The sequence below is a fragment of the Oncorhynchus kisutch genome, linkage group LG1 (genome assembly GCF_002021735.2).
Source record: "Oncorhynchus kisutch isolate 150728-3 linkage group LG1, Okis_V2, whole genome shotgun sequence".
Classification (NCBI taxonomy): domain Eukaryota; kingdom Metazoa; phylum Chordata; class Actinopteri; order Salmoniformes; family Salmonidae; genus Oncorhynchus; species Oncorhynchus kisutch.
This window is the reverse complement of record NC_034174.2, coordinates 74,269,513-74,297,012: the sequence shown is the minus strand read 5'-3', so window position 1 is coordinate 74,297,012 and position 27,500 is coordinate 74,269,513. Positions and strand designations below refer to the sequence as shown.

At 44.2% G+C, this 27,500-nt stretch overlaps 1 protein-coding gene across 4 annotated transcripts in view; it reads right to left on the bottom strand.

Annotated features, from left to right (window-relative positions):
* The window catches only part of mxi1 (max interactor 1, dimerization protein), a 37,761-nt gene extending 13,079 nt beyond the window's left edge, over window positions 1-24,682 (bottom strand). For 2 of the 4 annotated variants that reach the window (XR_004211149.1, XM_031832987.1), the window contains exons 1-3: window positions 24,330-24,682; window positions 21,551-21,656; window positions 16,125-16,154 (exon numbers count right to left, since the gene is read on the bottom strand). Coding sequence is in view for 2 of the 4 variants with exons in the window: in XM_031832987.1 (XP_031688847.1) it covers window positions 16,125-16,154; window positions 21,551-21,656; window positions 24,330-24,564 (371 nt within the window). In the remaining 2 variants the exon portion in view is untranslated. Of the gene's footprint in view, window positions 1-16,124; window positions 16,155-21,550; window positions 21,657-22,024; window positions 22,529-24,329 lie in introns of those variants that run through there. The other 2 variants (XR_004211150.1, XM_031832999.1) reach the window with 2 other exon arrangements.
* Between the last annotated feature and the right edge of the window lie 2,818 nt (window positions 24,683-27,500).

The following is a 27,500-nucleotide window of genomic DNA, read 5'->3' as shown; positions in this document are numbered from 1 at the left end:
ATGAGCCTTGTTGCTTTAGCTATTGATAGCCTAGAACGTGTGCTAACGTTAGCCTGCCAAAGAGCCCTGTTCTCCGGGGCATCCCATGAATAGCATTACCTAGCGTTAGCTTTACGTGTATGTGGCTCCCATCTGCATCATGCAGATTACATAATGCGTGCTGCTAGCATGCTGATGCTACCGCGAAGTCCTCAGAACTCACACACAGGAAATCAAAGCTAGGATTTTGAATGACAACAAAGGTAACCGGATGCGTACTGTTGTAGTTTGTGACGCTGATTGCATGATGATGGTACAAACAAACTCATTGTGTGGAGAGATGGTCTTCCACGCTCTCTAACCTCCACCTCTCTCTTTCCCTCTATTCTATCCATCAATCTTCCTCTCTTTCCTACGCGCAAGCCTGCCTCCAACACAAGAGCTAACCCTTCAGAGAAAAAGGCCATCCGCACTTCAAAACCCTCCTTCGTAACCCGGCAGAATCGCCCCAAGCACTGCTCACGGCTCTTGGCCTACGCACTCCTTCTCTCTCTCTATTCATCCCTCCACAGGTTCCTCGTTTACTCTCCTCTATTTCTCTTTCATCTGATCAAGAGAGAGTTTGAAAGGAAATAAAAAATAAAAAACTGCCCCGACAAGATGTTGAAAAATGGTTTGAAGAGAGGTTGAAAGGATGCTCAGCTGTGCACACAGACAGGCAGCAAGCCTTTATTGTGGTTTGGTGTTTTTAACACGGCTCTGTTCCACCGTCACCTCCTGCAGCTACAGAGGCTGTAGTGGAGGTAGTGAGAGGTCTTTATACAGACTGTTACATTATGGTTGTGAGGTAACTGCTGTTTTAGAGATAGTGAGAGGTCTTTGTGAGGTTAGAGGGTAAATGTGAGTGGTATTTGTGGTTAGATGTGAGTGGTCTTTGAGGTTAGAGGGTAGATGTGAGTGGTCTTTGTGTAGACTGTTTCATTATGGTCTGTGGCTTGCAGCATCACATTAACACAGGATGCTGTCTCCCAGGTTAACAGAGTAGCTTAAATAGTAGCTTCTGTAATGTTTTGCAGATAAGGCTAATTAAAGGTGGGTTTGTTTGAGAAACAAACACAGGGGAAACCTAGAGCCAAGGTGTAGTCTAATAACCCCAAACCTAAAAAATAGCTTATTTTAGAAATAGATGTTTTTCCATGGGTAAAACACTGATCTGGCTGAGGACATAGATTCCTGCTAGTTGTGACAGTATTTCGTGGAACACACATGAGGCAGAGAGATAAAGGAGCTTTACACTATAGCTGGCCTACATTTCCTGGAACTTTTGAACAAGTCTTAAATAATGAATGACTTGACGGCACGGGCCATCCAAGATGTCTGATATACATGACATATGTTCTTAAAGGGACCGTTCAGACCCTGGCTACAGACACAACGCCATACATTTGAAGGATGTGATCAGGACAGTATAGAACATCTGGAAAAGTTGTAAAAAATATATTGGTTTGGCGGTAGGTCAATTTCAATGATGTAGGCCTATGAATAGAGGGTAATGACATTAAAACACTCATTCCTGATTAATCAACACAGATCACATTGCTACTCTGCCCCACACCCTCAACCCCACCTCCCATATGACCTAGTTATGTATGTAGCGAGCTGACAAGTGAGCCTTAACATAAATATTAAACTAATTACAGGACCTTCACATAGGCTGCAGGCATCCCAAATGGCACCCTATTCCCTACACGGTGCACTACTTTTAACCAGGCTCTGGCCAAAAGTCGTGCACTATGTAGTGAACAGGGCACCATTTGGCACGCATCCCAGGATATTATACTATTCCAGATCCTTGGTGGAGCGCGGTGGTAAATCTCCAAGCCGACAAGGCAGTCAGGAAATGGAGACATCATGGTCATTATGAACTACGCCCTAAATGGCACCCTATTCCCTACATAGTGCACTACTTTTGGCCAGAACCTAGATTGGCCCTGGTCAAAAGAAGTGCACAACATAGGGAATAGGGTGCCATTTGGGATGCAGACACAATCATTATGAACATGTTCTCTTGTTAGCATGACGCTGACCAATATCACCATGTCTCTTTCCAGGGATAGGAAGGATAATAAAATCCACCACTTCTTTCTTTCCAGCTTCGTCCAGCCTTATCTGAGGCCCCAAAGCCACAGCCTAAATCCAAATAGATTGGAACTATTTGATGTATTTTACTGAGCAGTAAAATTGAGAGCTATACACACCAAACACACACAGATGTTCTGTATGATTTCAATGAAGCTGACATTTTTTTAAATATACACTGAGTGTACAAAACATCAGGAACACCTTCCCGATATTGAGTTGCACCCCCCGTTTTGCCCTCAAAATTCGTTGAAGCATGGACTCTGCAAGGTGTGGAAAGCGTTCCATGTGTCAGGTTGGCTGGATGTTCCGTGGGTGGAGGACCATTCTTGATACACAGGAAACTGTTGAGTGTGAAAAACCCAGCAGTGTTTCAGTTTTGACGCACCCAAACCGGTGTGCCTGGCACCTGCTACCATATAGTACCCCGTTAAAAGACACTTAAATATTTTGTCTTGCCCATTCGCCCTCTGAATGGCACACACACACAATTGTATTTATTTATTTCACCTTTATTTAACCAGGTAGGCTAGCTGAGAACAAGTTCTCATTTACAACTGCGACCTGGCCAAGATAAAGCATAGCAGTGTGAACAGACAACAACACAGAGTTACACATGGAGTAAACAATAAACAAGCCAATAACACAATAAACAAGTCAATGACACAGTAGAGAAAAGGGAAGTCTATATACAGTGTGTGTAAAAGGCATGATGAGGTAGGCAATAAATAGGCCATAGGATAATAATGACAATTTAGCAGATTAACACTGGAGTGATGATGATGTGCAAGTAGAGATACTGGTGTGTAAAAGAGCAAAAAGTAAATAAATAAAAACAATCCATGTCTCAAGGCTTAACAGTCCTTATTTAACCTGTCTCCTCCCCTTCGTCTACACTGATTGAAGGGGATTTAACAAGTGACATCAATAGGGGATCATAGCTTTCACCTGGATTCACCTAGTCAGTCTATGTCATGGAAAGAGCAGGTGTTCCTAATGTTTTGTACACTCAAGTGTAGGTTAAATCTATCATTTAAGCACAAAAAATACCAAACAGGGCATGTTGGCTTAGCTGTGTACTCTTGGGAAATCGCTATACGCCCCTGTAGATCATATGGAATAATCTGGAATGAATATATGGGCCAAACATGCAGAGCGTTGATCCACCCCCCGTACAGTTTGCAGATGGTGAAATGCAATATGCATGTAGCAGTCACTCTTCACAGCCCACATACATGTTACATAAATAGTACATACATGCAGCCGTGTGAGTACATGAACCCTGCTCTCTGTCACGTGCACACCCACCCGTCTTATAAAAACACACAACTAAGATAGCTTACTGTATCATAGTCACAAACACACACACACACACACGAACACAGGCTCCAATGTTGAATCACTTTTGTCTGCTAGCTACGCTACCAACACAATGGCGATGTTGTTTTTCTGGTAAGGATGCCCTGTGTGGTTCAGTGTGTGTGTGTGTGTGTGTGTGTTTGTTGTTCTCTTTCTCTTTCATTTAGGCCGACTGCTCACTGTGCTGTCACGTGGTGACTGCTATGGTGCAGGTCACATGTTGTGCCAGCAGCACCTGACCAACTAACTGACTCAACAGGTCACGTAGCCTAATGGACGGTTTGTTCCACAAACCCCTGAGGTGCCTTATTGCTATTATAAACTGGTTACCAACGTAATTAGAGCAGTAAAAATACATGTTTTGTCAAACCTGTGGTATACGGTCTGATATACCACAGCTGTCAGCCAATCAGCATTCAGTGCTCGAACCACTCAGTTTATAAAATGTTTTATTTGTAGCAAACACATGGTTTTCTAAATGGAACAGAATGTCCTAAAGAACCATACTGCCATGATCATCAAAGAGCTAAATAAACATGTTATGATCTATTTGATTCAATTCATTACTTTGCGATTCCCTATTTGATTCCTTAGTAAAAGGCTACTTATTCTATGCCAATGACAGACCATACAGCTGATCGACACAGAGCCACCTTCCCATAGGACAATAGGAAGTGTCACTGTCCCCCCTCAAAGCAAATTGGATGTAAATCCGAGCGACAGCTAAGACGTGAATGTAAATAAAGAAATACATTGATATTCCTGGCGAGCGGTGGACTGTAATATCTTGCCCAGTGGTGAGTGGTGACATTGTGATCTGCCACGTTTCTGGGCTTAAACACACACACACACACACACACACACACACACACACACACACACACACACACACACACACACACACACACACACACACACACACACACACACACACACACACACACACTACACACTACACACTACTCGCTCAGACGAATATAGGCCTGTCCTGCCAATGGCTTCTTTACACTAAAGGACTGGAGGACACTTTACTGTTATCTATTATAAAACATAGACAGATGGGAGAGAGGGATGGATGTAGGGAGAGAGAAGGGGGGGCAGACTAAGTAGTGGGGGAGGGAGAGGTGGGGAGAAACAGAGAGGGGGGAAAAAGAGAGAGAGAGAGAGAGAGGGAGGGGGAGAGACCGTCATTAAAGATCTAACTAGTCCGTCTCTGTGTAATCTGCCCAGAAACTAGCATCTGAAGCCTACAGAAATGTATGGAACGTTGCGTCGTTAGCTGGGCTACTAAAGACAGAGTGCTCCAGCTCTTCGCGGTCGAGATAACATAGACAACATCCTTGTATAGTGAAAACCCTCATTAAGCCAATAGGACAAAAGACAACAAACACAAGGACATGAAGCCTGTCTAGCTGACTAGTGACAGAAAGAAACGATCTGGGACTCTTAGACTGGTACATAGTAAATGAGAGAAAGAGAGAAATCCCTCCTTCGCTGTCTTCTTCTTCTGAGTCGGGGACGTCCTGTGAGGACAATCGTCCTTTTGAGTTCTTCACTGACAGGCAATTGTTATATATGTAACAAACAGCACTGAAGAATGAAAGGAATGTGGAACGTGTTCACTGTAGAAGTGTGTAACAGCCTACTGCACTCACTGGGGATGTGAGAGGCTGATTAGTAAGTCTCGGGAGTCGGAATTCCCTCTCGGAATTAAGTCGGATGATGACCCAAATTCCATGTCGGAATGACAGAGAAACATTGGGAATATAGCTATTCTGTGGAGGTGGGATTTATCACTTTGAGTGTGTGGGTATGGTGGTATTCAGTGTGTGTATGTGTCTCTCTCTCTCTCTTTTGGCTATCAATCATTCCCTTTTTAGACTTCTTCATTCCTTTGAGATGTGATTGGCTGGTCGAGAGCAGCACATCCTGTGGATCCGTCCCGACAACCACTGGGTTGTTTAGTCTGGACCCACAGTGGAACTGTGTTCAAAACCACTGGGTTGTTTAGTCTGGAGCCACAGTGGAACTGTGTTCAAAACCACTGGGTTGTTTAGTCTGGAGCCACAGTGGAACTGTGTTCAAAACCACCGGGTTGTTTAGTCTGGAGCCACAGTGGAACTGTGTTCAAAACCACTGGGTTGTTTAGTCTGGAGCCACAGTGGAACTGTGTTCAAAACCACTGGGTTGTTTAGTCTGGAGCCACAGTGGAACTGTGTTCAAAACCACTGGGTTGTTTAGTCTGGAGCCACAGTGGAACTGTGTTCAAAACCACTGGGTTGTTTAGTCTGGAGCCACAGTGGAACTGTGTTCAAAACCACTGGGTTGTTTAGTCTGGAGCCACAGTGGAACTGCGTTCAAAACCACTGGGTTGTTTAGTCTGGAGCCACAGTGGAACTGTGTTCAAAACCACTGGGTTGTTTAGTCTGGAGCCACAGTGGAACTGTGTTCAAAACCACTGGGTTGTTTAGTCTGGAGCCACAGTGGAACTGTGTTCAAAACCACTGGGTTGTTTAGTCTGGAGCCACAGTGGAACTGCGTTCAAAACCACTGGGATGAATCAACACGGGACACCTGGAATATCCGGGAACCCCGCACCACATCACTCACTCGCACAGCAGAGGGTTGGTTGGTAAATAAATCCAATTGTAGGATAATTGTCGGGCAGATATACACCGTAGTCTGTTCCACCTCACGTCACGCCTGCTCACTGAACCCATGGCAAACCACAGAGAGGAATCTGCAATGACGCATGGCAACAGAGCAACACGGAGAGGGAGGGATGAGAAGGAAACATTACGGGAGAAGAGAGAGGGTGGAATGTAAGGGATAGAGAGCTGGTGTACAGTAAAAACTAAAAACCAAGACAGTGAAAGAGAAAGAGAGAGCTTGAAGAAAGAGAGAAAAGTAGGCATGTGAAAGAGAGAGATACTTGTTTATTGTCTATGTCACTTGCTTTGGCCTTTTGCATTGAGAGAGAGAGAGAGTTAGAAATAGTCAGAGTGGGGGATGACTAGAGGTAGAGGAGGGGGTTCTGCAGGCTATGCCAGCTGTGCAGTGTCCAGGAGGTTATAGCAGGCAGGGCCCCAGTGAGACTGGGACTAAGGGGCTGGAGCTGAAGCCCATCACTAACACGCATGGATTAGTTCACACGTGCCTAATATCACTCTGCTCTGTAGCTTATAATCTGGTCCACTGGAGAGAGGGATGGAGGGGTGGAGAGATGGGGAGGGACGGGAGAGAGAGAGAGAGAGCAGACCCATGTGATTCTGGCATCCCACAAACCCTCTACTACTCAAAACAAGAACTGTGGCATTCCCTCCTCAATCTCCATCTCCACGGTGACCGGTATCCCTTCATTTATCGTTCCCTGCTTCCCCTTCTTCCATCCATTCATCTCTTTCTCTTCTCTATCACTCCCCATCCATCCCTCCCTCTCGTCCCATGCCTCCCCATCTTCCCATGCTTCCATCCCCCCCTTCTATAGTGACCTGAGGTCAGAGGAGCTTTAGATTAAACTCCAATACCCAGAAGGCTTTACTGTCCTAAAACACCGCTTTGGGCTGAAACAGATAAAACCAAGGGAGATCCCTCCGACATCCAACCAACCAGATGTTGGCTTCTGGGGCACAACTGTCCTTCTGCTATCCCTGCTATCCTCTCTCATCTCACGCTGCTCTGGTTTATGGTAATACTGTACACACACACACACAGCTGTCTCTCCACACCCGCCTCAAAAGCCTAAAAGCATATCCACTTAACCCTGCCTTGTAACAGAGTCTAGATACAGTAGTTCACCAACCCAGGACCCTATAAGCTCTGTCCCTGTTCCGGACCACTGACTGTAAACAATGACACTCCACCGCCCACGCAAACCAACCAAGAAGGATATGATGGCGATACCGCATTTTGATTGGAGGGCAACAATCCTTAAAAATCCATGATTGGTGGAAACGGAGCAGTTTCCCCTCTAGCTGTCTAAATATAGACCCCAGACAGATTTATTGAGGTGGTTCATTTCCAACAGGCTTCTAGTTCTTCCTTTAACGTTGGATGATTTGGTTAGCTGGAATGCTAACCGACTGACACGCTTCTCTAGGGTGCGTCCCAAATAGCACCCGATTCCCTATGCAGTGCACTACTTTTGACCAAGGCCCATAGGGAATAGGGTGCCAGTTGGGACACACATCTAGACTAGCAGCAGCAGCAGTAGCGGAGAGGACGGAACATTAGTGCATTCCGTCCTGGAACACTCTCAACTAAACAGCCCCTTGGGATGTGGGTTTGGATTGTCAAGAAGCGTGACCCACGATCGTTACGGGGTGCTTGTTAAAATGCCACCACATAAGGTATTAGTTGTGGTAAAAGGCGAAAGAGGGAGAGATTTGATTGAAAGCCCTGTCGGTATCAATTTGTGTCATTTGAAAGCTTTTTACAGACTTATCAGGGAGATATTCCAAAAACAATCAACACACGTTTCTATTTCTATCCTTCTAAACAAACATCAGTGTGTAATCCCGAAACAAAACTGGCCCTCCCGTATCCTGCACATCTTGGAATGCTGTACGAGCTAATGCAAATATCCTGTATAAACACAAACATCCCCTGTGTAAGGGCACAACAAGGAGGTGAAAAGATATCCGGAGTCAAAGGTCAGGTAAGAAAGGACGAGTGTCCGGCACCTAATCCAGCTGGGGGGTGTGTGTGTGTGTGTGTTCACTAAACCAGCGTGCTTTTACAGAGCGACTCAGCAGAGGGAGAATGTAGGGCAATCAGAAAGACGTGCGTAACGAGGATGACCTAGAGATTCTCCTGTGTCTCCTCCACGGAGTGTGTGTGTGTGTAATGAGCTGATGTAGGACTGTGTGGACACAGTACATCTAGGTTTGTGTATGTGAGTGGATAAGTGCACGCGATTGGCTAAATATGTGTCATTCAGAGTCAGGCCCTTCGTAAGACAGGTGTTCTCTGTCTCTATTCACCCTGCACACTCTCACAGCCAGATCAGCTAATGCTACACTATGCTAACCGCTAACTAACTCCTATAACAGAATATAACTTTGCTAGCTTTGCTAATGCTAACGGCTAGAAATGCCTATTGAACTCTTTTACCAAACACGGAAGTTAGCGGTTAGCATAGCCTCGCCTAGCGTAGCGGCTCTGGCTGACCAGATGGGAAAATGCTCCAGCCCCCAGCACGTGCTCCACCCTGACTCTGCTGTGCTCCACCCTAACTCTGCTGTGCTCCACCCTGACTCTGCTGTGCTCCACCCTGACTCTGCTGTGCTCCACCCTGACTCTGCTGTGCTGTGCTCCACCCTGACTCTGCTGTGCTCCACTCTGACTCTGCTGTGCTCCACTCTGACTCTGCTCCACTCTGACTCTGCTGTGCTCCACTCTGACTCTGCTCCACCCTGGCTCTGCTGTGCTCCACCCTGGCTCTGCTGTGCTCCACTCTGACTCTGCTGTGCTCCACCCTGACTCTGCTGTGCTCCACCCTGACTCTGCTGTGCTCCACTCTTGACTCTGCTGTGCTCCACCCTGACTCTGCTGTGCTCCACCCTGACTCTGCTGTGCTCCACTCTGACTCTGCTGTGCTCCACTCTGACTCTGCTGTGCTCCACTCTGACTCTGCTGTGCTCCACTCTGGCTCTGCTGTGCTCCACTCTGACTCTGCTGTGCTCCACTCTGACTCTGCTGTGCTCGCCAGACCAAAGATCAAGTCCCTTAAGCTGCTTTTCTGAGCCAAGAAAAGCTTACAAGGCATCAAGTTGGTTGACTAGGAACAAATAGGTCCCAAATCGCATGCTATTCCCTATTTAGTGCACTGCTTTTGACCAGAGCCGATAGGGTAGTGCCCTATATAGGGAATATGTTGCAATTTGGGATGAAGCCCAACTAGGGTCAGTTTGGGCCTGGCTGCAAGGCCTGACAACAGGGAGGGTGGGTATTGTTGTTGCTATGGTCGGAGGAGAATTGGGGCAAACTATGCTCTCACACGCCATGAAGGATGTAGGCCTGAGCACATGAGAGTACTAAAGCCTGGGCCAAAAGACAAAAACAGCTGTCAATGTGAAGTCAGGACTTTGGTATTGTGTCTCATTGTCTTATTGTGCTCCCCTAAAGTCATTCTGAATACTCCGCTGAGAGAAGACATGAGGTTCTTCTGAACTTATGCGCCGGCGGAGTGAAACGGACCGTCCACGGAGTGAAACGGACCGCCCACGGAGTGAAACGGGCCGTCCACGGAGTGAAACGGACCGTCCACGGAGTGAAACTGACCGCATGGAGTGAAACTGACCGCACGGAGTGAAACGGACCGTCCACGGAGTGAAACGGACCATCCACGGAGTGAAACGGACCGTCCACGGAGTGAAACGGACCGTCCACGGAGTGAAACTGACCGTCCACGGAGTGAAACTGACCGCACGGAGTGAAACGGACCGTCCACGGAGTGAAACTGACCGTCCACGGAGTGAAACGGACCGTCCACGGAGTTTCATTCTTTTCCAGAGGACGCACAGAACCCAGAGTTGACTACCTCTTTTATACCATGGCTATAATTTAACACATTTGCAGCTACAAATGTGTTCATTTGTATTTGTATGTAGAAATGTGTTTAACCTCCACTGAAGTGGCTTAGTTAACTAGATAGCTACAGTAGTTGCCTTGGTAACCAAACAAATAAGACTTGGTAATTACGCTAACCAAACCATCAGTCCTAGCTTGCTATTAAAAGCAGCTCAAACATAGAACATGTAAGAATGAACTAAAGCCATTACATACCACCATGCTGATATACTGTGTGTTATAGGGGAATAATACACACTCTAGAATGCCCTTCAAGCCAATCAGAAACGAGTATTCAACAATGCAATGGCATAGTTTTATATTAGAAGCGTCATCAGCATTGTTCAGAACATCACATGCATGCTATCCAATACATAACACGAGCAGACACAAAGAAATGCAGACACAAAGAAATGTTTTGAGTGACAACAGAAGCAGCCGTCGTTCTGTCCCACACCATTCCAAAGTCCCCTGGTAATGAGCCATGGCCATTCTCATCAGACTGTGGGCCAGCCAAAACAAACACCAGGCAGTAGGGATGTAACAAGTCACCGATACGCATCGTTCCCCATTCAAATGATTAAGATAAGACTGATTCAAATGATTAAGATAAGACTGTAGCCGATTCAGAACCGATTCAAATGTAGCATTCATCGGTCAGAAAATCTATTCAAACGTAACGAATCGCCGGTTCTCTACAATGTTCTGCTCATATTAGTTTTTATCTTCTGAAAATACCTCTCATATTTTGTGACAACTGATGCGTCCTCTCCTTCAGTGTCAAACTGAGCCTGTTACTGTGTTGACAGTCATTGACCTACAAGTTATTTTTCATGCAGAACGACCAAGCCTAGTCAAACTGCTCACTGTGCCCAGCTTGGAGTGCTGACCAGCGCCAGGTAGGCATCTGATCTTGCGCAAACATTAGGCTTTATTAGTTGCGTGACAACCTGTGGAATTTGCTCGGTTATTGTTATCTATGCACTGTTGAAAGTTCTGTTTAACCAGAATAGAAGCAAGTTACCAGAGACACAACTCTTATCTGCAGAAGGAGAAAAGAAGCTCACTTAAAAACATCCAAGCGGTGAAAACCATTGGATTTGGAGATTTGACATTACTGGCTCAAACACAGTGACGGTACAAAAAACACATTACCCCCCTAATCTGATAGTGGGGTGGTAGACGCCTAGTCTCCCTTATGGTTCAGATCAGAGGCCTACATAGTATACACCATAGACATACATCATTTACACACACACACACACACCTCAGAGAGGCTCAGCTTATGGGAAAATGTTGGTGTATTGTATCGTTCTCTCATCAATCCCAATCGCAACAAATAAAACATATAATTCCTGTATCAGAGCCGCTGTATCTAGATACGTATCGATTCACTTTGAAAGGGAACGATGCACATCCTTACCAGACAGGATACCACCAAAGGACAGACAGACAGACAGACGCAATGGGGAAAAGATGAGTGCAAAGGGACAACCCTGAACTCCTATGGCAGCCCTGACCACTTCAAGAATCATTGGGTAGTGGGCAATTGGGTAGTGGGTAATTGGGTAGTGGGTAATTGGGTAGTGGGTAATTGGGTAGTGGGTAATTGGTAATTGAAATGGCAATTGAACTGCAGTAAATATTGCAGATTGTACCCTTAATATACCACAGACATCTGTTTGCTGAAAGGCGTGTAAGAGAGAGTCTGTTTGCACAACCCGTTGTCATAAAGCGTAGAGGGTAAAAACGAAATATCATTTCATCAGCGGCACCCAACCACCAGCACCAATATCATTTAGGGAGTTTTTATTATTGTCTGGTGTATTATTGGCCTAATACACAATATGAAATGAATAGGGAGCGGTGAGAGAGACGGCATCCCTAGATTTATGTCCCAGAGTAAAAGCCTGGCCCTCTTGATGACCCATAAACAAAGACATCATAAAACAACATGGCCAGTTGAACACACAGCAGGTTCAATAGGGACTACTGTCATTGAATCCCTCACTAGCAGCATGTATACCATACATACAATACTTAGCCTAGCATCACGCATAGCAAACAAGCTAATGGTAGGGTTTAGTTAGTAGAATACTAGGTGGTGCATTAGAGGCTAGGCTATTTGGTAAGCAAAATGCTAACTGACAAGCAAGGAAGCACCCCACAAAGAAACAATCAAATGGTATAATTAAGCAATTAGGCCTGAGGCTGTGCGGTATATGGACAATAAAGCCCTTAGCCGTGGCACCCCTGAGGTGCCTTATTGCTACTATAAACTGGTTACCAATGTAATTAGAACAGTAAAACCTAAGGTTTTGTCATACGGTCTGATATACAGTTGAAGTCGGAAGTTTACATACATATTAGCCAAATACATTTAAACTCAGTTTTTCACAATTCCTGACATTTAATCCTAGTAAAAATTCCCTGCCTTAGGTCAGTTAGGATCACCACTTTATTTTAAGAATGTGAAATGTCAGAATAATAGTAGAGAGAATGATTCATTTCAGCTTTTATTTCTTTCATCACATTCCCAGTAGGTCAGAAGTTTACATACACTCAATTAGTATTTGGTAGCATTGCCTTTAAATTGTTTAACTTGGGTCAAACATTTTGGGTACCCTTCCATAAGCTTCCCACAATAAGCTGGGTGAATTTTGGCCCATTCCTCCTGACAGAGCTAGTGCAACTTGAGTCAGGTTTGTAGGCCTCCTTGCTCACACACACGTTTTCAGTTCTGCCCAAAAATGTTCTATAGGATTGAGGTCAGGGCTTTGTGATGGCTACTCCAATACATTGACTTTGCTGTCCTTAAACCATTTTGCCACAACTTTGGAAGTATGCTTGGGGTCATTGTCCATTTGGAAGACCCATTTGCGACCAAGCTTTAACTTCCTGACTGATGTCTTAAGATGTTGCTTCAATATATCGACATAATTTTCTTCCCTCATGATGCTATCTATTTTGTGAAGTGCTCCAGTCCCTCCTGCAGCAAAGCACCCCCACAACATGATGCTGCCACCGCCATGCTTCACGGTTGGGATGGTGTTCTTTGGCTTGCAAGCCTCCCCCTTTTTCCTCCAAACATAACAATGGTCATTATGGCCGAACAGTTAAATTTTTGTTTCATCAGACAGAGGACATTTCTCCAAAAAGTACGATCTTTGTCCCCATGTGCAGTTGCAAACCGTAGTCTGGCTTTTTTATGGTGGTTTTGGAGCAGTGGCTTCTTCCTTGCTGAGCGGCCTTTCAGGTTATGCCGACATAGGACTTGTTTTACTGTGGATATAAATACTTTTGTACCTGTTTCCTCCAGCATCTTCACAAGGTCCTTTGCTGTTGTTCTGGGATTGATTTGCACTTTTCACACCAAAGTACATTCATCTCTAGGAGACAGAACGCGTCTCCTTCCTGAGCGGTATGCCGGCTGCGTGTTCCCAGGGTGTTTATACTTGCGTACTATTGTTTGTAGAGATGAACTTGTGTCATGTTCAAAGTAGATGTCCTAACCGACTTGCCAAAACTATAGTTTGTTAACAAGAAATTTGTGGAGTTGTTGAAAAACTAGTTTAAATAACTCCAACCTAAGTGTATGTAAACTTCCGACTTCAAATGTACCTCGGCTTTCAGCCAATCAGTACTCAGGGCTCAAACCACCCAGTTTATAATTTGTCTTAGGTACTATTTGTTTTGTGTAATGTTAACTGATGTTTTGGGAAGCACCCAGCATACCCTAACAAACAAGCTAAACCAACCAGTTTAAACTCTGGCTCTAATGCAGTAGTCTATAATTTCATGTCTGCATGTATGAGCGAAACTGGTTTATAAGAGGCAGCTAAATAATCAAAGAAGGTGAAACCGAGGCGTTATCTAGTCTGGTGGCGGTGGAGGCTGTTGCTACAGTATGTGAGCATCTGGAATGTGGTTTCTGGGTTTCAGGTCCCTTTCATCTCCTACCCTGTCATCTCTGTCTGCCGCACAGCTCTGTCACTACAGGGTTATCACCTCACGGACCTGCTGCGGGAGCAAGAAGAATGGAATGGAACTAGTCTGTTTGATAAACTTGACAAAATGGAACTGGTGAGTGTTCCATGCCAGAATCCAGAGTGCAGCGCGGCTGGCTTGGACAATTCACTGCCAAACGGGCTTATTAGGCCCGTGACATATAAAGTACCTTATTTGCTTACAGCATGCAAATATAGGGATTAGAAGTTATATTCAGAGTTTTTCATGTTTTTTCTTAAAGGGCCGGTTTACGATTGCCCCATGAATTAAACTAATTTCTCTCATTTAATATTGATTTGTTTTAGGCTTAATCTACCCTGCAACAACACCACTCGCTGTGGCCTAGGTCTAAATGTCATGTGGTGGGTTGAAGACCTTGTCAACAGCAACTAGCAGGTGCACTTGGCTGCTACAGTGCTGTTTTAGCATACTGCACTGAGCAGGGGATGTTCCAAACCAGCTAGGCAAGCACATCACTTAGTTACACCAGTAAAAGCCTACAGATGCAGGAGCTTAATTTGATCACCCTGTCGTAGGAGATCTTCCCTTTTTATTTTATTTTTATTTATTTTTTACTTGTAGTGTATTTGAGTTTTAAAAAGGGTTCTGAAGTTTGTAATTTCCACTTTGACATTTCAAACTTGATTTCCCTTACAAAAACATCCAATAATTACAATCCACATATTCATTCACATTTTCAGTTGCTGCAGGATTATTTTCCTGCTGTAGCGAACTGGCTCAAATGAAGATCCTACATCTGTACGTCTCCTCATCACTTATCTCGGCCACAACCCACACAGAGCCACACGCTGCATCAGCACTGACGATGCAAAGCCATGTGGGCACTATCTGCCAGAACCAGTCTCTGTGGCAGGATGGTAGGATGGCATGGTATCACAAGAACACAGGACAGTCATGAGATGATATGACATCATAACCATGTCTGTTTAACTAGTTAGTTGGTCATCCAACACATCTCCTCTCCCAATGTCCCTGTCATTTAGAAAAGTCACAAAAGAAATAAGGAAGTGGTATGTAATTAAACAGATTGCTTGTGGCTACATTATGAGATGAGTGGGCTTGTTTTTACTAGAAATCCTCCGCAGCCTCGTATTATTGATGGTTTCCAGGTGAACCCTTCCAGACCTTCCTCTCCTGTCAGGCGATTGATGAAGCCTAAACACTCCAAAGTGAGCGGCTGAACTCCAAATCTGATAAGGGCTTCTAAGGATCCACTGTGTTCTGTCTGTACAAAGCAACCATGAAACCCCGGGTGTGTCTGAAATGGCACCCTATTTACTCAGCAGTGCACTATTTTTGACAAGGGACTAAATTGTACCATATTCCCTATATAGTGCCCTATGGGGCCGGATGGAAAGTATTACACTTTATAGGGAATAGGGTGCCATTTGAGACGCTGCAAATGCCTCTGGTTTCAGGCCCAGTCTGCTGTGCTTGCACCCTACCCTGCCCTGCCTAGCTGTAACTGTGTAACTCAAAGCCCTTAGCAATGGCCCCATTGCATAACCCAATGTACTGTAGAGTAGTGAACCCAATGTACTGTACAGTGGAGACTCAACATAGAGAGAGGAGGGAGAGAAGAGAGAGGACAGAGAGAGAGAGGGGGGAGGGCAGAGAGAGAGAGAGAGAGAGAGAGGAGAGAGAGGACAGAGAGAGAGGGCAGAGAGAGAGAGAGAGAGAGAGAGAGAGAGGGGGAGGGAGGGCAGAGAGAGAGGACAGAGAGATTGAGAGAGAGAAAGGGCAGAGATAGAGACAACACAGAGAGAGAGAAAGGGAGAAAGAGAGGGCAGAGAGAGAGAGAGAGGCAGAGTATAGGAGAGAAGAAGGGAATGTCCTTAGATTAAGAGGAACTAGGTCAAATCTTACTGTTGGTTTTAATAACCTGTTGCTGGGTAAAGTTGCCTGGTGGAAAGCTCCAAACTGGCAAGCTAAGAGCAAGTGCTTTTTCAGTGGAATTTGAGGAGCTAGTTGGACTTTTGAGTATAGATTTGGACAAGTTTACTTTTTGTTTTAAGTCTAATAAGTATGAAAATGAAAGACCAACTCACCTGTTCTTCTCCAACTCATTATGTGTAGACCTGCAAACAGAAAAACAAGAAAGGAACTTGTTAACCAAGGAACCAACACATCGCAAAGACCTGTGACATTTCAACATCCAATAATTAAACAAGCTTCAATTGAAAAGTCAATAGGCCTATCTATTTTAACAAACAGCCACGGATTCAGTTGAGGGCGACAGTGTATTGGTGCCATACTGCACTTACTTTGACTTGGTCTGATTAGAATGAATTGGACTGATCAATTAATCCCAATTGAGAAGTACTGTACAAACCAACAACACACACACACGGGCCAGCTGGACTGTGAGGTACCATACCAAGACCGTGCCTGAGAGTCAGTGTGCACTATGAACTGTGCGTTTGGTCGATACGCCCGGCCAGGCTTCAGTCCCATACAACGGGCCTGTATCGTCACACACTTCAACCTCCACTTCCTCCAACAGTGCATAGCCCATGTAGCCCCATGTATATGGCTGCCTGAGTGTGGCGTGTGTGTGTGTCAGTCCAGGCCTCAGACTCAGTGCTGTGTTAATAATGCAAAGTGATTCAGCTGGTCCCCTAAGAGCCTCTTTGTATGGCAACACATTGAAGATAATCAGGCCCTCCTGCCTTGGCCTAAATGGCCTGCCTGCCCGCCCAGTGTGTGTGTATGAGAGTGTGTGTGTCTTTTTAAACAAACTCCTCCTCAGCTACTCAACCCAGTCGCCGCAGGGAGGAACCATTTATTGGTTCCCAGGTCATATGGGCACTTCTCTTTATTGGAGGGGGACTATTACAGTCGCAACATTTTCACACACAAAAAAAATGGCCTCTGCCTGCAGTGGCTGACCTGATTGGATAGCTGACTGTCCTGCTACAGGGAACAAGGGACGAGCGCGGAAGAGAGGAAGGAGAAAGACAGAGTGGGAGGAAAAAAGACGCTGCCAGGTTACAAGGGATTCTGGGAAGTTGGCGCCTCTTCAGAGTGACTCCAAATCCTTTTTTTTATGTTTAATTATTGATGTAAATAAAAAAGACCATATGTCTCCATTAGAATACATTACCACCGCTGCTGCTCGGGTGCTTATTGTGTATGCAAGACTGGGTTAACAACTGAACCGTGACAGTCATTTCTCATTAACAGGGTCTCAGGACCAGGGAAGCCGGTCTCTGCTAAGCTTGCCATCATTGCCGAGCAAGACCAAAGATGCAACCAATTTCCTGTGCTAACTTTAAATAATTATGTAGAAAAACGTCATCCTCAACCCAAAACATTTAGCATCTCTGTGGTATAAATAAACAGCAGTGCTGGGCTCTGCGTGTTAGGCAACACACACACTCATGGACACACAACATACACCCACCACACACACAAGCGTATCTTGATGAATCCAAAACGTTTTTATCTATAGAGCCTATAGTCCACCAGCCAGCCAGGAGCCAGACTCCATGTATTTGTGTAAATACCACAACATTTACAGCTCAGCTCATAAACTGTACAAAGCCGTCTCGTATACAACGTTAAAACTTTATGCCCCTGACAGTTTATTTCTCCCCTGTAAAAGAAACGATGGAGAGCTATTAAAGGGGTGCAGACTGTGTCTGCTGCTATTGAGTTGTTCTAATGGCGGCTGACGACCAACAGTCTGAATCAGTGACATCCCCAGCCCGCCACGCACCAACGGAGGGTCCACCAGACATGACCTAGATCAATACACAACACAGTATCATTTCCATGATGGCGAGCGTCAGACTCCTCTTCCACTGTTGCTGTTAGCCCAGGCTACTGTTGGCCAACAAAAAACAAAACAGCACCATGAAAACAACTGTGTACGGTGTGCTGTTGTGGCATTTTGCATCACTGGTCAAGATTATTTCGAATTTTGACTATCCGGATACCCCCCCCTCCTCAAAATAAATTAGTGATATGTATTTGAATAGTGAAATCATTTTGAGCTAACTCTAAAACTACTTGAAACATTTCAAATAGTATTTGAACCCTGGTTCAGGCTTTGTAGTGTTTGGGCAAAAACCAAAACGTGCACCCTTTGGGGTCCGAGTTCGGGAAACGCTGCACTAGCCTACACAGTAGACAATAGTGTATAATCACCCTCTACAGTAGGTTACAGGACACATCAAATCAGCTATCAGAGAGCGATCAGAATGTCTGTAGCTATAACTCAACAGATATGGATGACTTGAATGGAGGAATGGAGGATCCCTGCAAGATGAGATAAACATGTTCCTGCTGTATAGGGCGAAAGAGGGACAGAGAGAGTGAGATAAGCCCATCACCTATAAGCCTCAACATGCTACAAATGAGGAGGCCTTACCTGGCCACACACACACCGGAGCCAATCTGATCACTATCGTTGCCATGCATAACTAGGCGACACTATAGCTGTGAGTCAAATGTTGGTTCCTGTTTTTCATTCCTCTCACGTTTAAGATGAAAAAGGCTCTCAGTCTCTCAGTAGGATTGAATCATGGCTGGCTGTCCATGATGGATGTATAAGATGGATGTATAAGTAGAGGACAATAGTCGGTCCATGTTCTTAACCCGAAAACACCACCTTACGCTATTATAGTCTATACAGCCTCTAGTCTTCAATGCATTTTCCTCTGAAAGAGCATTACGCGCAGTAGTATCAATCTCGTCTAAGGCTCTTTGTAGAATGTCATTTCTCAAATAGATTGGCTATTGAAGTGCAGGCTAACGTTTATACATTAGATTAAACTGCATAGACATTTAAGTTATAATCAGAATACACATATAAATGGGGGGGGGGGGGGTCATAAAGTCACAGCGACATTATTTTAAAAGGTTCTATGTATTCACCTTGTTCGTACCTGCATACAACATCAACCTGGCTACATACAACACCAGCCTGCCTACATACAACACCAGCCTGCCTGCATACAACACCAGCCTGCCTGCATACAACATCAACCTGGCTACATACAACACCAGCCTGCCTACATATAACACCAGCCTGCCTACATACAACACCAGCCTGCCTACATACAACACCAGCCTGCCTACATATAACACCAACCTGCCTACATACAACACCAACCTGGCTACATACAACACCAGCCTGCCTACATACAACACCAGCCTGCCTGCATACAACACCAACCTGGCTACATACAACACCAGCCTGCCTACATACAACACCAACCGGGCTACATATAACACCAACCTGGCTACATATAACACCAACCTGGCTACATATAACACCAACCTGCCTACATACAACACCAGCCTGCCTGCATACAACACCAACCGGGCTACATATAACACCAACCTGCCTACATATAACACCAACCTGCCTGCATACAACACCAGCCTGCCTACATATAACACCAACCTGCCTACATATAACACCAACCTGCCTACATATAACACCAACCTGCCTACATACAACACCAGCCTGCCTGCATACAACACCAACCGGGCTACATATAACACCAACCTGCCTACATACAACACCAGCCTGCCTACATATAACACCAACCTGCCTACATATAACACCAACCTGCCTACATACAACACCAGCCTGCCTGCATACAACACCAACCTGGCTACATACAACACCAGCCTGCCTACATACAACACCAGCCTGCCTACATATAACACCAACCTGGCTACATACAACACCAGCCTGCCTACATACAACACCAGCCTGCCTACATATAACACCAACCTGGCTACATACAACACCAGCCTGCCTACATATAACACCAACCTGCCTACATACAACACCAGCCTGCCTACATATAACACCAACCTGGCTACATACAACACCAGCCTGCCTACATACAACACCAGCCTGCCTACATATAACACCAACCTGCCTACATACAACACCAGCCTGCCTACATATAACACCAACCTGGCTACATATAACACCAACCTGGCTACATACAACACCAACCTGGCTACATATAACACCAACCTGCCTACATATAACACCAACCTGGCTACATATAACACCAGCCTGCCTACATACAACACCAGCCTGCCTACATATAACACCAACCTGCCTACATACAACACCAGCCTGCCTACATATAACACCAACCTGGCTACATACAACACCAGCCTGCCTACATACAACACCAGCCTGCCTACATATAACACCAACCTGCCTACATATAACACCAACCTGGCTACATATAACACCAACCTGGCTACATACAACACCAACCTGGCTACATATAACACCAACCTGCCTACATATAACACCAACCTGCCTACATATAACACCAGCCTGCCTACATATAACACCAACCTGCCTACATATAACACCAACCTGGCTACATACAACACCAGCCTGCCTACATACAACACCAACCGGGCTACATATAACACCAACCTGGCTACATATAACACCAACCTGGCTACATATAACACCAGCCTGCCTGCATACAACACCAGCCTGCCTATATATAACACCAACCTGGCTACATATAACACCAACCTGCCTACATACAACACCAGCCTGCCTACATATAACACCAGCCTGCCTACATACAACACCAACCGGGCTACATATAACACCAACCTGGCTACATATAACACCAACCTGGCTACATATAACACCAGCCTGCCTGCATACAACACCAGCCTGCCTATATATAACACCAACCTGGCTACATATAACACCAACCTGCCTACATACAACACCAGCCTGCCTACATATAACACCAGCAGCAAATAGGAGCTTTTTCCCTTTGGGTTTGGGGACAAAAGTAACCAAATATTATAGCTTGGCAAGAGTATAGCAACATATAGAATTAACGAATGTTTCAACACTGTAAAATGGCAAACAGTTGTAAGACTGTAATAACGACTATATTATAACCAAGTATGATTTGTTTTGTTTAATTTTAAACCCTGTGGTGTTCATCTGTTTTTCCATCTCCATCTGCAATTTTCTCCCAGTCCCTAACCTCCATCAGTTTGACAATCAGCTGATGATAGCATCTCGATCTGCTAGTGCTACCCCATGCCCCAAGCAAAGAGTGCCCCAACATTCACTCTCTGTAGGCTACACGGTCTTTATTCCACGTGTATATTTTATGCTTGGACATTTTCTCTGAATATATGTTAACTCCCGCTTATAACATGCCACGATGTTCTATAAGTGAGCTTACATGCTGCGACAGAGGGCAGAAGTAGGTTAAGACACTCAAGTGGTGTTGTGGCAACCACATCTAGGCTTGTTTTACCAGCGGTTAGGCTACAACGTTGCACTGACAGTCGAGTGATATCACATTATGGCAGTATTGTTATCGGTCATTCAGCTTATTATTGAGAAAGTCAACTGAATGACAGTTAATTTATTTGTTTAGATCAACATACATAACCAGGAAAATAACACATTGGCATCGCATGCTTAAAGCTATTGATCAATAAAAAATGTTCTTACCTGTTATGGTTATTGTGGAACTTCTTGTTTCGAAATTTATTTTGCCTCTGGTAGTTCGTGTTCTGAATTGACGACGGAAACGTCGATGCATATCCGTGTTCACACTCTGTTGAAATAAAATTGTGGTTAGGGCGAGTTGGACCGTCCCCCAACACATGCAACATTTTGTAAACAACGGAAAAATATATACAATGTTGGTGCTAGGTCATCTGAATATATGGGGCAACTCATGCCACCCACATATCTACCGTTAACGGAATGAATCGTTTGTTTTTTGGCGATGACGCTTGAAAACAGCATCAACACACACACAGAACACTCACATAGCCTAGCTACATTTGTCTGTGGTGTATTTTAAAGTTGTCAAACATGACAAGCAAATTATTTAAAACTCTGAAACGACACAAATTAACCTACATAATCAAATTAAACTAATCTAACCACAAATGTGTAACGTGGGTTTATTTTGCATACCTTTCTCCCTTCTATCAAGATATTCTGCCGCTTCCAATAACCTCTGGATGTTCATCAACTGCACTGCCGTCATTCTGCTGGAGCTAGCGAACGTTAGCGAAACCTTTCTACAACTTGTGATACTATTTCAAAGACAGGTACTATTGCGGTTCAAGATCCAAAATCGGAATAATTGTTCCTCGTTGAGTATAACACAAAACGTTACTTCATGAATGTCTTCGTCTTGTTAGCTATTTTGTTTGCTGGCTCTGTAATTAAAAGCCCTGTCGAAAAATATCTGCCCAGTTTTAATATGCAACACAGGTAGCTAGCAGCCTAGTGATTCAGATTTTCAGCCGTTTCAAAAATCGAAAAACGAGTGTGGCAAAGTATTCAAAGTATTCAGGAAAAACAGTTACAAATGGTATAAAATGAATAGAAACTACATCAAATGTCCACCCAAAGCCTGAAAAGTCCCTGCTGCTGCCTGTGTTCAGTCCTCCCAGTTTGTTTACCCAGCTCTACAGCTGAGGGGCGGAGACCTAGAACAAGCTGGGGGCTGGTCTCGACGCAAAGCTTTATGGGATATGTAGGCTTTATTCCACAGATCAATTCAAGGGGCTTTATTGGCATGGGAAACGTGTTAACATTGCCAAAGCAAGTGAGGTAGATAATATACAAAAGTGAAATAAACAATAAAAATTAACAGTAAACATTACACATACAGAAGTTTCAAAACAATAAAGACATTACAAATGTCATATTATATATATATATATATATACACAGTGTTGTAACAATGTACAAATGGTTAAACTACACAAGATCTCTACGCTGATCTCTACACTGAATATATGACCCTTATGCTATGGCTGCTATCAAACATTGCAAGATGCTGTGGTCCATGTACAATGCTTCCTGTTATTGAAATAATTGCTTTTAATTGGAAATTTAAAGGAAAGAGACTAAATTATATGAATAAGCCATATTCTAATAGCCTGATACTCATATGTTATTAAGTTGTTATAAGATGTTATTAGCTGGCCTATAATGGGTTTAAAAGCAGGAATGGGTTACTGATCACTCCAGACCAAATACATCAAACATGAATATTGTCCACTGGACTGCAGGTCTGTATGCTATTCTCGATGATCATATCTCTTCTCGCATTCATTTCTGGCAAAAAAAGACTGCAAGTCCCATCAACACCAGAGTGGGGGTGTACCAGCCGACTGAAGCCAGGCCCAGCAACAAATTACATCACCGCAAAGGAGACGCTCGATTGGTGATACATTGTGACAGGCATCTCATGCGAACTTGCACTTGACCAATCACAAAGAGATTTCGCGCCATGTGGAAAACCCGCAAGTATCAGGAAGCAACAACAATCGGGTAGGAAAAAGAGGAGATGAAAGTGTTGCACGAAAGATCTCATTATTTGTTAGATAATAAGAGAATAGTAATCCATTTTGTGTAACTTTGAAACGTAATTATTATATTACACTTTTTGCAATAACCTGATACATAAATAGTGTACAAAAGAAAGTATTTTTAATTTTTAAAATCGAATAATGTAGGCAAGCATCTAATCAACAAAATCATTTTGAGATTGAGATTTACAGATTGTGAAACTATTGCACAATGAACATAAATATAAAGCAATACAACTGAAACCAGGTGCTCTAGGCGAGCGTCAAAATAGTGAGAAAAAGCATCATATTTGAAATATGTGCAAACATCTAACAATAGGCCTATCTCTCCCCCCTAACAATCGAGCTGTTTAGGCTACAGAGAAGGATGCGGGGCACTATGACGTCACCCAAAAATGAGTTGGAGGGCGCTGCGATGCTGTGGTCAGATATATCTAATCTCAAAGTAGTGGCCAATGCAATGTTCTGTGCACCCACACCCCAAACCATTGTGGGGTTTAATCAATCTAGGCTTTGTCAGTGGCCTGGCCTATATGGTGAAATAGGCCTATGTGGTGAAATAGGAATTTAGGCTAAATTATGAAATTGTTACAGTGAGCAGGTGCAAAGCAAATTATGCTTTTTAGGGGTAGAAAAACGTACAACCAACAAAATAAATATATCTTAATCATATCAGAAATCTAGGCTACAGGGAAAGTAATAGATAATGTATTACATTCAGAATATTAGGCTATTAGTGCAGTGCAATATCAGCGCGAGTGCATAATAATGCATGAGAATAATAAGTAGATCAGTTGAATGAACTCAGCCCTTTGTTGTCTCGCGTCTGTTGACAATGAAACTCTTGTTTCCCTGAATATTACTGGGAGGAAAACCGTTACACAAAATAAACTTACTTCCATCCTTCCTCTCGGCGTTCTCGATAAAACTTGCTGCTTCCAGCAAAACTTGAACGTTTTTCAGAAAAGTATCAATCTGGCTCAATGGAGAAGAAGCGCAGTCTCTGGAGTTGAATACGTCATTGATAGAGCATCTAGACATATCAAAATCTTGCCGATCCATAGACGTTTCGGAGTCCAAAAACACATATTCGCTCTTCAACTCTCTTTTCTGCCTATCACTTCTGGCCATTTTCGTTCACTTGGACTGCTTTGCCGGCTACTTTTCCAGGAGGAAAACAAACTGAAAGGCAGCTAGCAGTAGAGGCTCCTTTGCTTCTTGGTGGTGATAGGGCTTTTATGAATGCAGGTTACAATGCACGAAACGGTGCTTGGTGGATTGTGGCGCATGGGGCACACCGAGAGCCTGCATCTGCCTGATGAACGCCGCATGGTCCTGGCGCCGGCTTTTCAAGGTATGTTCCTGCCGACGGTTGTCTCTACGTCTCTTTGGCCCCCAGATTTTGTAGACTACAGACAATATTACTCCAATATTTCTTTATGATAGCAACAGAATGAAAACTATTAGAGTTGGTGGATAAGGTGGCTGTAAGCACTGTATGTAATACGATTATATTTTGGTGTTCCTTTTGACTCATGTAGGCTGTTTTGTTCACATCACTAAGGTAATGTGAATGAAGGATTCCTTTAATATTATCAGCAATTGGGAGGATAGGGCACACACACCCATTCATTTAGTCTACATTCAGACTATTGTTGTCTTTCTGGACCAGGTCCAGGTGTGTGCAACATGTCGACTGAAAAGGTTTGGCATGTGTCCTCAGATCCTCAAAATGTGCTACAGCTGCATCACTGTCTGGTATGGCAACTGCTCGGCCTCCGACCACAAGGCACTACAGAGAGTAATGCGTACGGCCCAGTACATCACTGGGGCCAAGCTTCCTGCCATCCAGGACTTCTATACCAGGCAGTGTCAGAGGAAGGCCCTAAAAATTGTCAGACTCCAGACATCCTAGTCGTAGACTGTTCTCTCTGCTACTGCACGGCAAGCGGTACCGGAGCACCAAGTCTAGGTCCAAGAGGCTTCTAAACAGCTTCTACCCCCAAGCCATAAGACTCCTGAACATCTAATCAAATGGCTACCGGACTATGTGCAATTCCCCCCCTCTTTTACTCTGCTGCTACTCTCTGTTATTACCTATGCATAGTCACTTTGGTAACTCTACCTACATGTGCATATTACCTCGACCAACCCCCGCACATTGACTCTGTACTGGTACCCCCCTGTATATAGCCTCACTATTGTTATTTACTGCTGCTCTTTAGTTATTTGTTACTTTTATTTATATCTCTTTTAGGTATTTTTCTTAAAACTGCATTGTTGGTTAAGGGCTTGTAAGTAAGCATTTCACTGTAAGGTCTACTACAGCTGTTGTATTTGGCGCATGTGACAAACAACATTTGTTTTGATGTATGGCCTGCCTGAATAGGCTAGAAAAAACTCCAGTCTTCTCGAAAGTCAACCAGGAAGGAGCATTCCTTTGAAAAAGAGGGAAAAGTACTCCATTTTTTGTGTGACTGCCTGGAATGGAAGGAACTGATTACCCTTGATTCTTTGCCCATTTCCCAGGAGCCTTTTAGCTTTTTACAGCACGAGATAGTTCTTTTTACCTGGTACATAGCCTACATGTTGAGACAGAGCTCTCTCCTCTTTGAAATCTACTTCAAACACACACACACACACACACACACGCGCACACACACACACACGCACACACACACACACACACACACACACACACACACACACACACACACACACACACACACACACACACACACACACACACACACACACACACACACACACACACACACACACACACACACACACACACACACACACACACACACACACACACACCACTTCAAAGCAGCAGCAGTGGGCCATGGGTGTTTGATGTAAGGTTCACAGAGAAAGGTTTTAAGTCCAACGCACAAGGGAACCACGACAGAGTCCATCCCCTCTCTGTCATGCCCTGCTGCGTAGAGAGGAAAGAGGAAGGAAAGGACGTAAGCCATTTGAGGGACAGAGCTAGCTGCCCTGGTCTGGTCTGCTCTGGCTCAGTGGCCTTGTTTGAAGGTGTTGCATTTATGAAATGAATGGATCTATAAATAAAACGCTCCAGAATGTTAGTAGGCCTATATACGAGTAGCTTATGTAGGAGTTTCAAATTCCTAATTCTATGAGTTCTTCACCATTCAGCTATCAGATTTTCTACCAATGCTCCTTATAGGACACATCACTGCACTCTATACTCCTCTGTAAACTGGTCATCTCTGTATACCCGTTGCAAGACCCACTGGTTGATGGTTATTTATAAAACCCTCTTAGGCCTCACTCCCCCCTGTCTGAGATATCTACTGCAGCCCTCATTCTCCACATACAACATCCATTCTGCCAGTCACATTCTGTTAAAGGTCCCCAAAGCAAAGCACTGGGTCGCTCGTCTTTTCAGTTCGCTGCAGCTAGAAACTGGAACAGGCTGCAACAAACTCTCAAACTGGACAGTTTTATCTCAATCTCTTCATTCAAAGACTCAATCATGGACACTCTTACTGACAGTTGTGGCTGCTTTGTGTGATGCATTGTTGTCTCTACCCTCTTGACCTTTGTGCTGTTGACTTTGCCCAATAATGTTTGTGCCATGTTGTGTTGCTACCATGTTGTGTTGCTACCATGTTGTGTTGCTACCATGCTGTGTTGTCATGTTTTGCTGTTATGTTGTTGTCTTAGGTCTCTCTTTATGTAGTGTTGTGTCCCTCTTGTTGTGATGTCTGTTTTGTCCTATATTTACATTGCATTATTTATTTATTTATTTTAATCCCAGGCCCACGTCTCCGCAGGAGGCCTTTAGCCTTTGGGTAGGCCGTCATTGTAAATAAGAATTTGTTCTTAACTGACTTGCCTAGTTAAATAAAGGTTCAATTAAAAATAAATAAATAAAAATAACTTCCCTGTGTTTCGAGGTAAATGGGTGCAGTTTGTTCATTGTAATATGAAGTCTAATATTTGACCAATCAGATATCCAAGATGGAACAATGGAATATCCCAAATCATAGGAGTCAGACTTTCAATTGCTAAAGTGGACAGACAGACAGACAGAC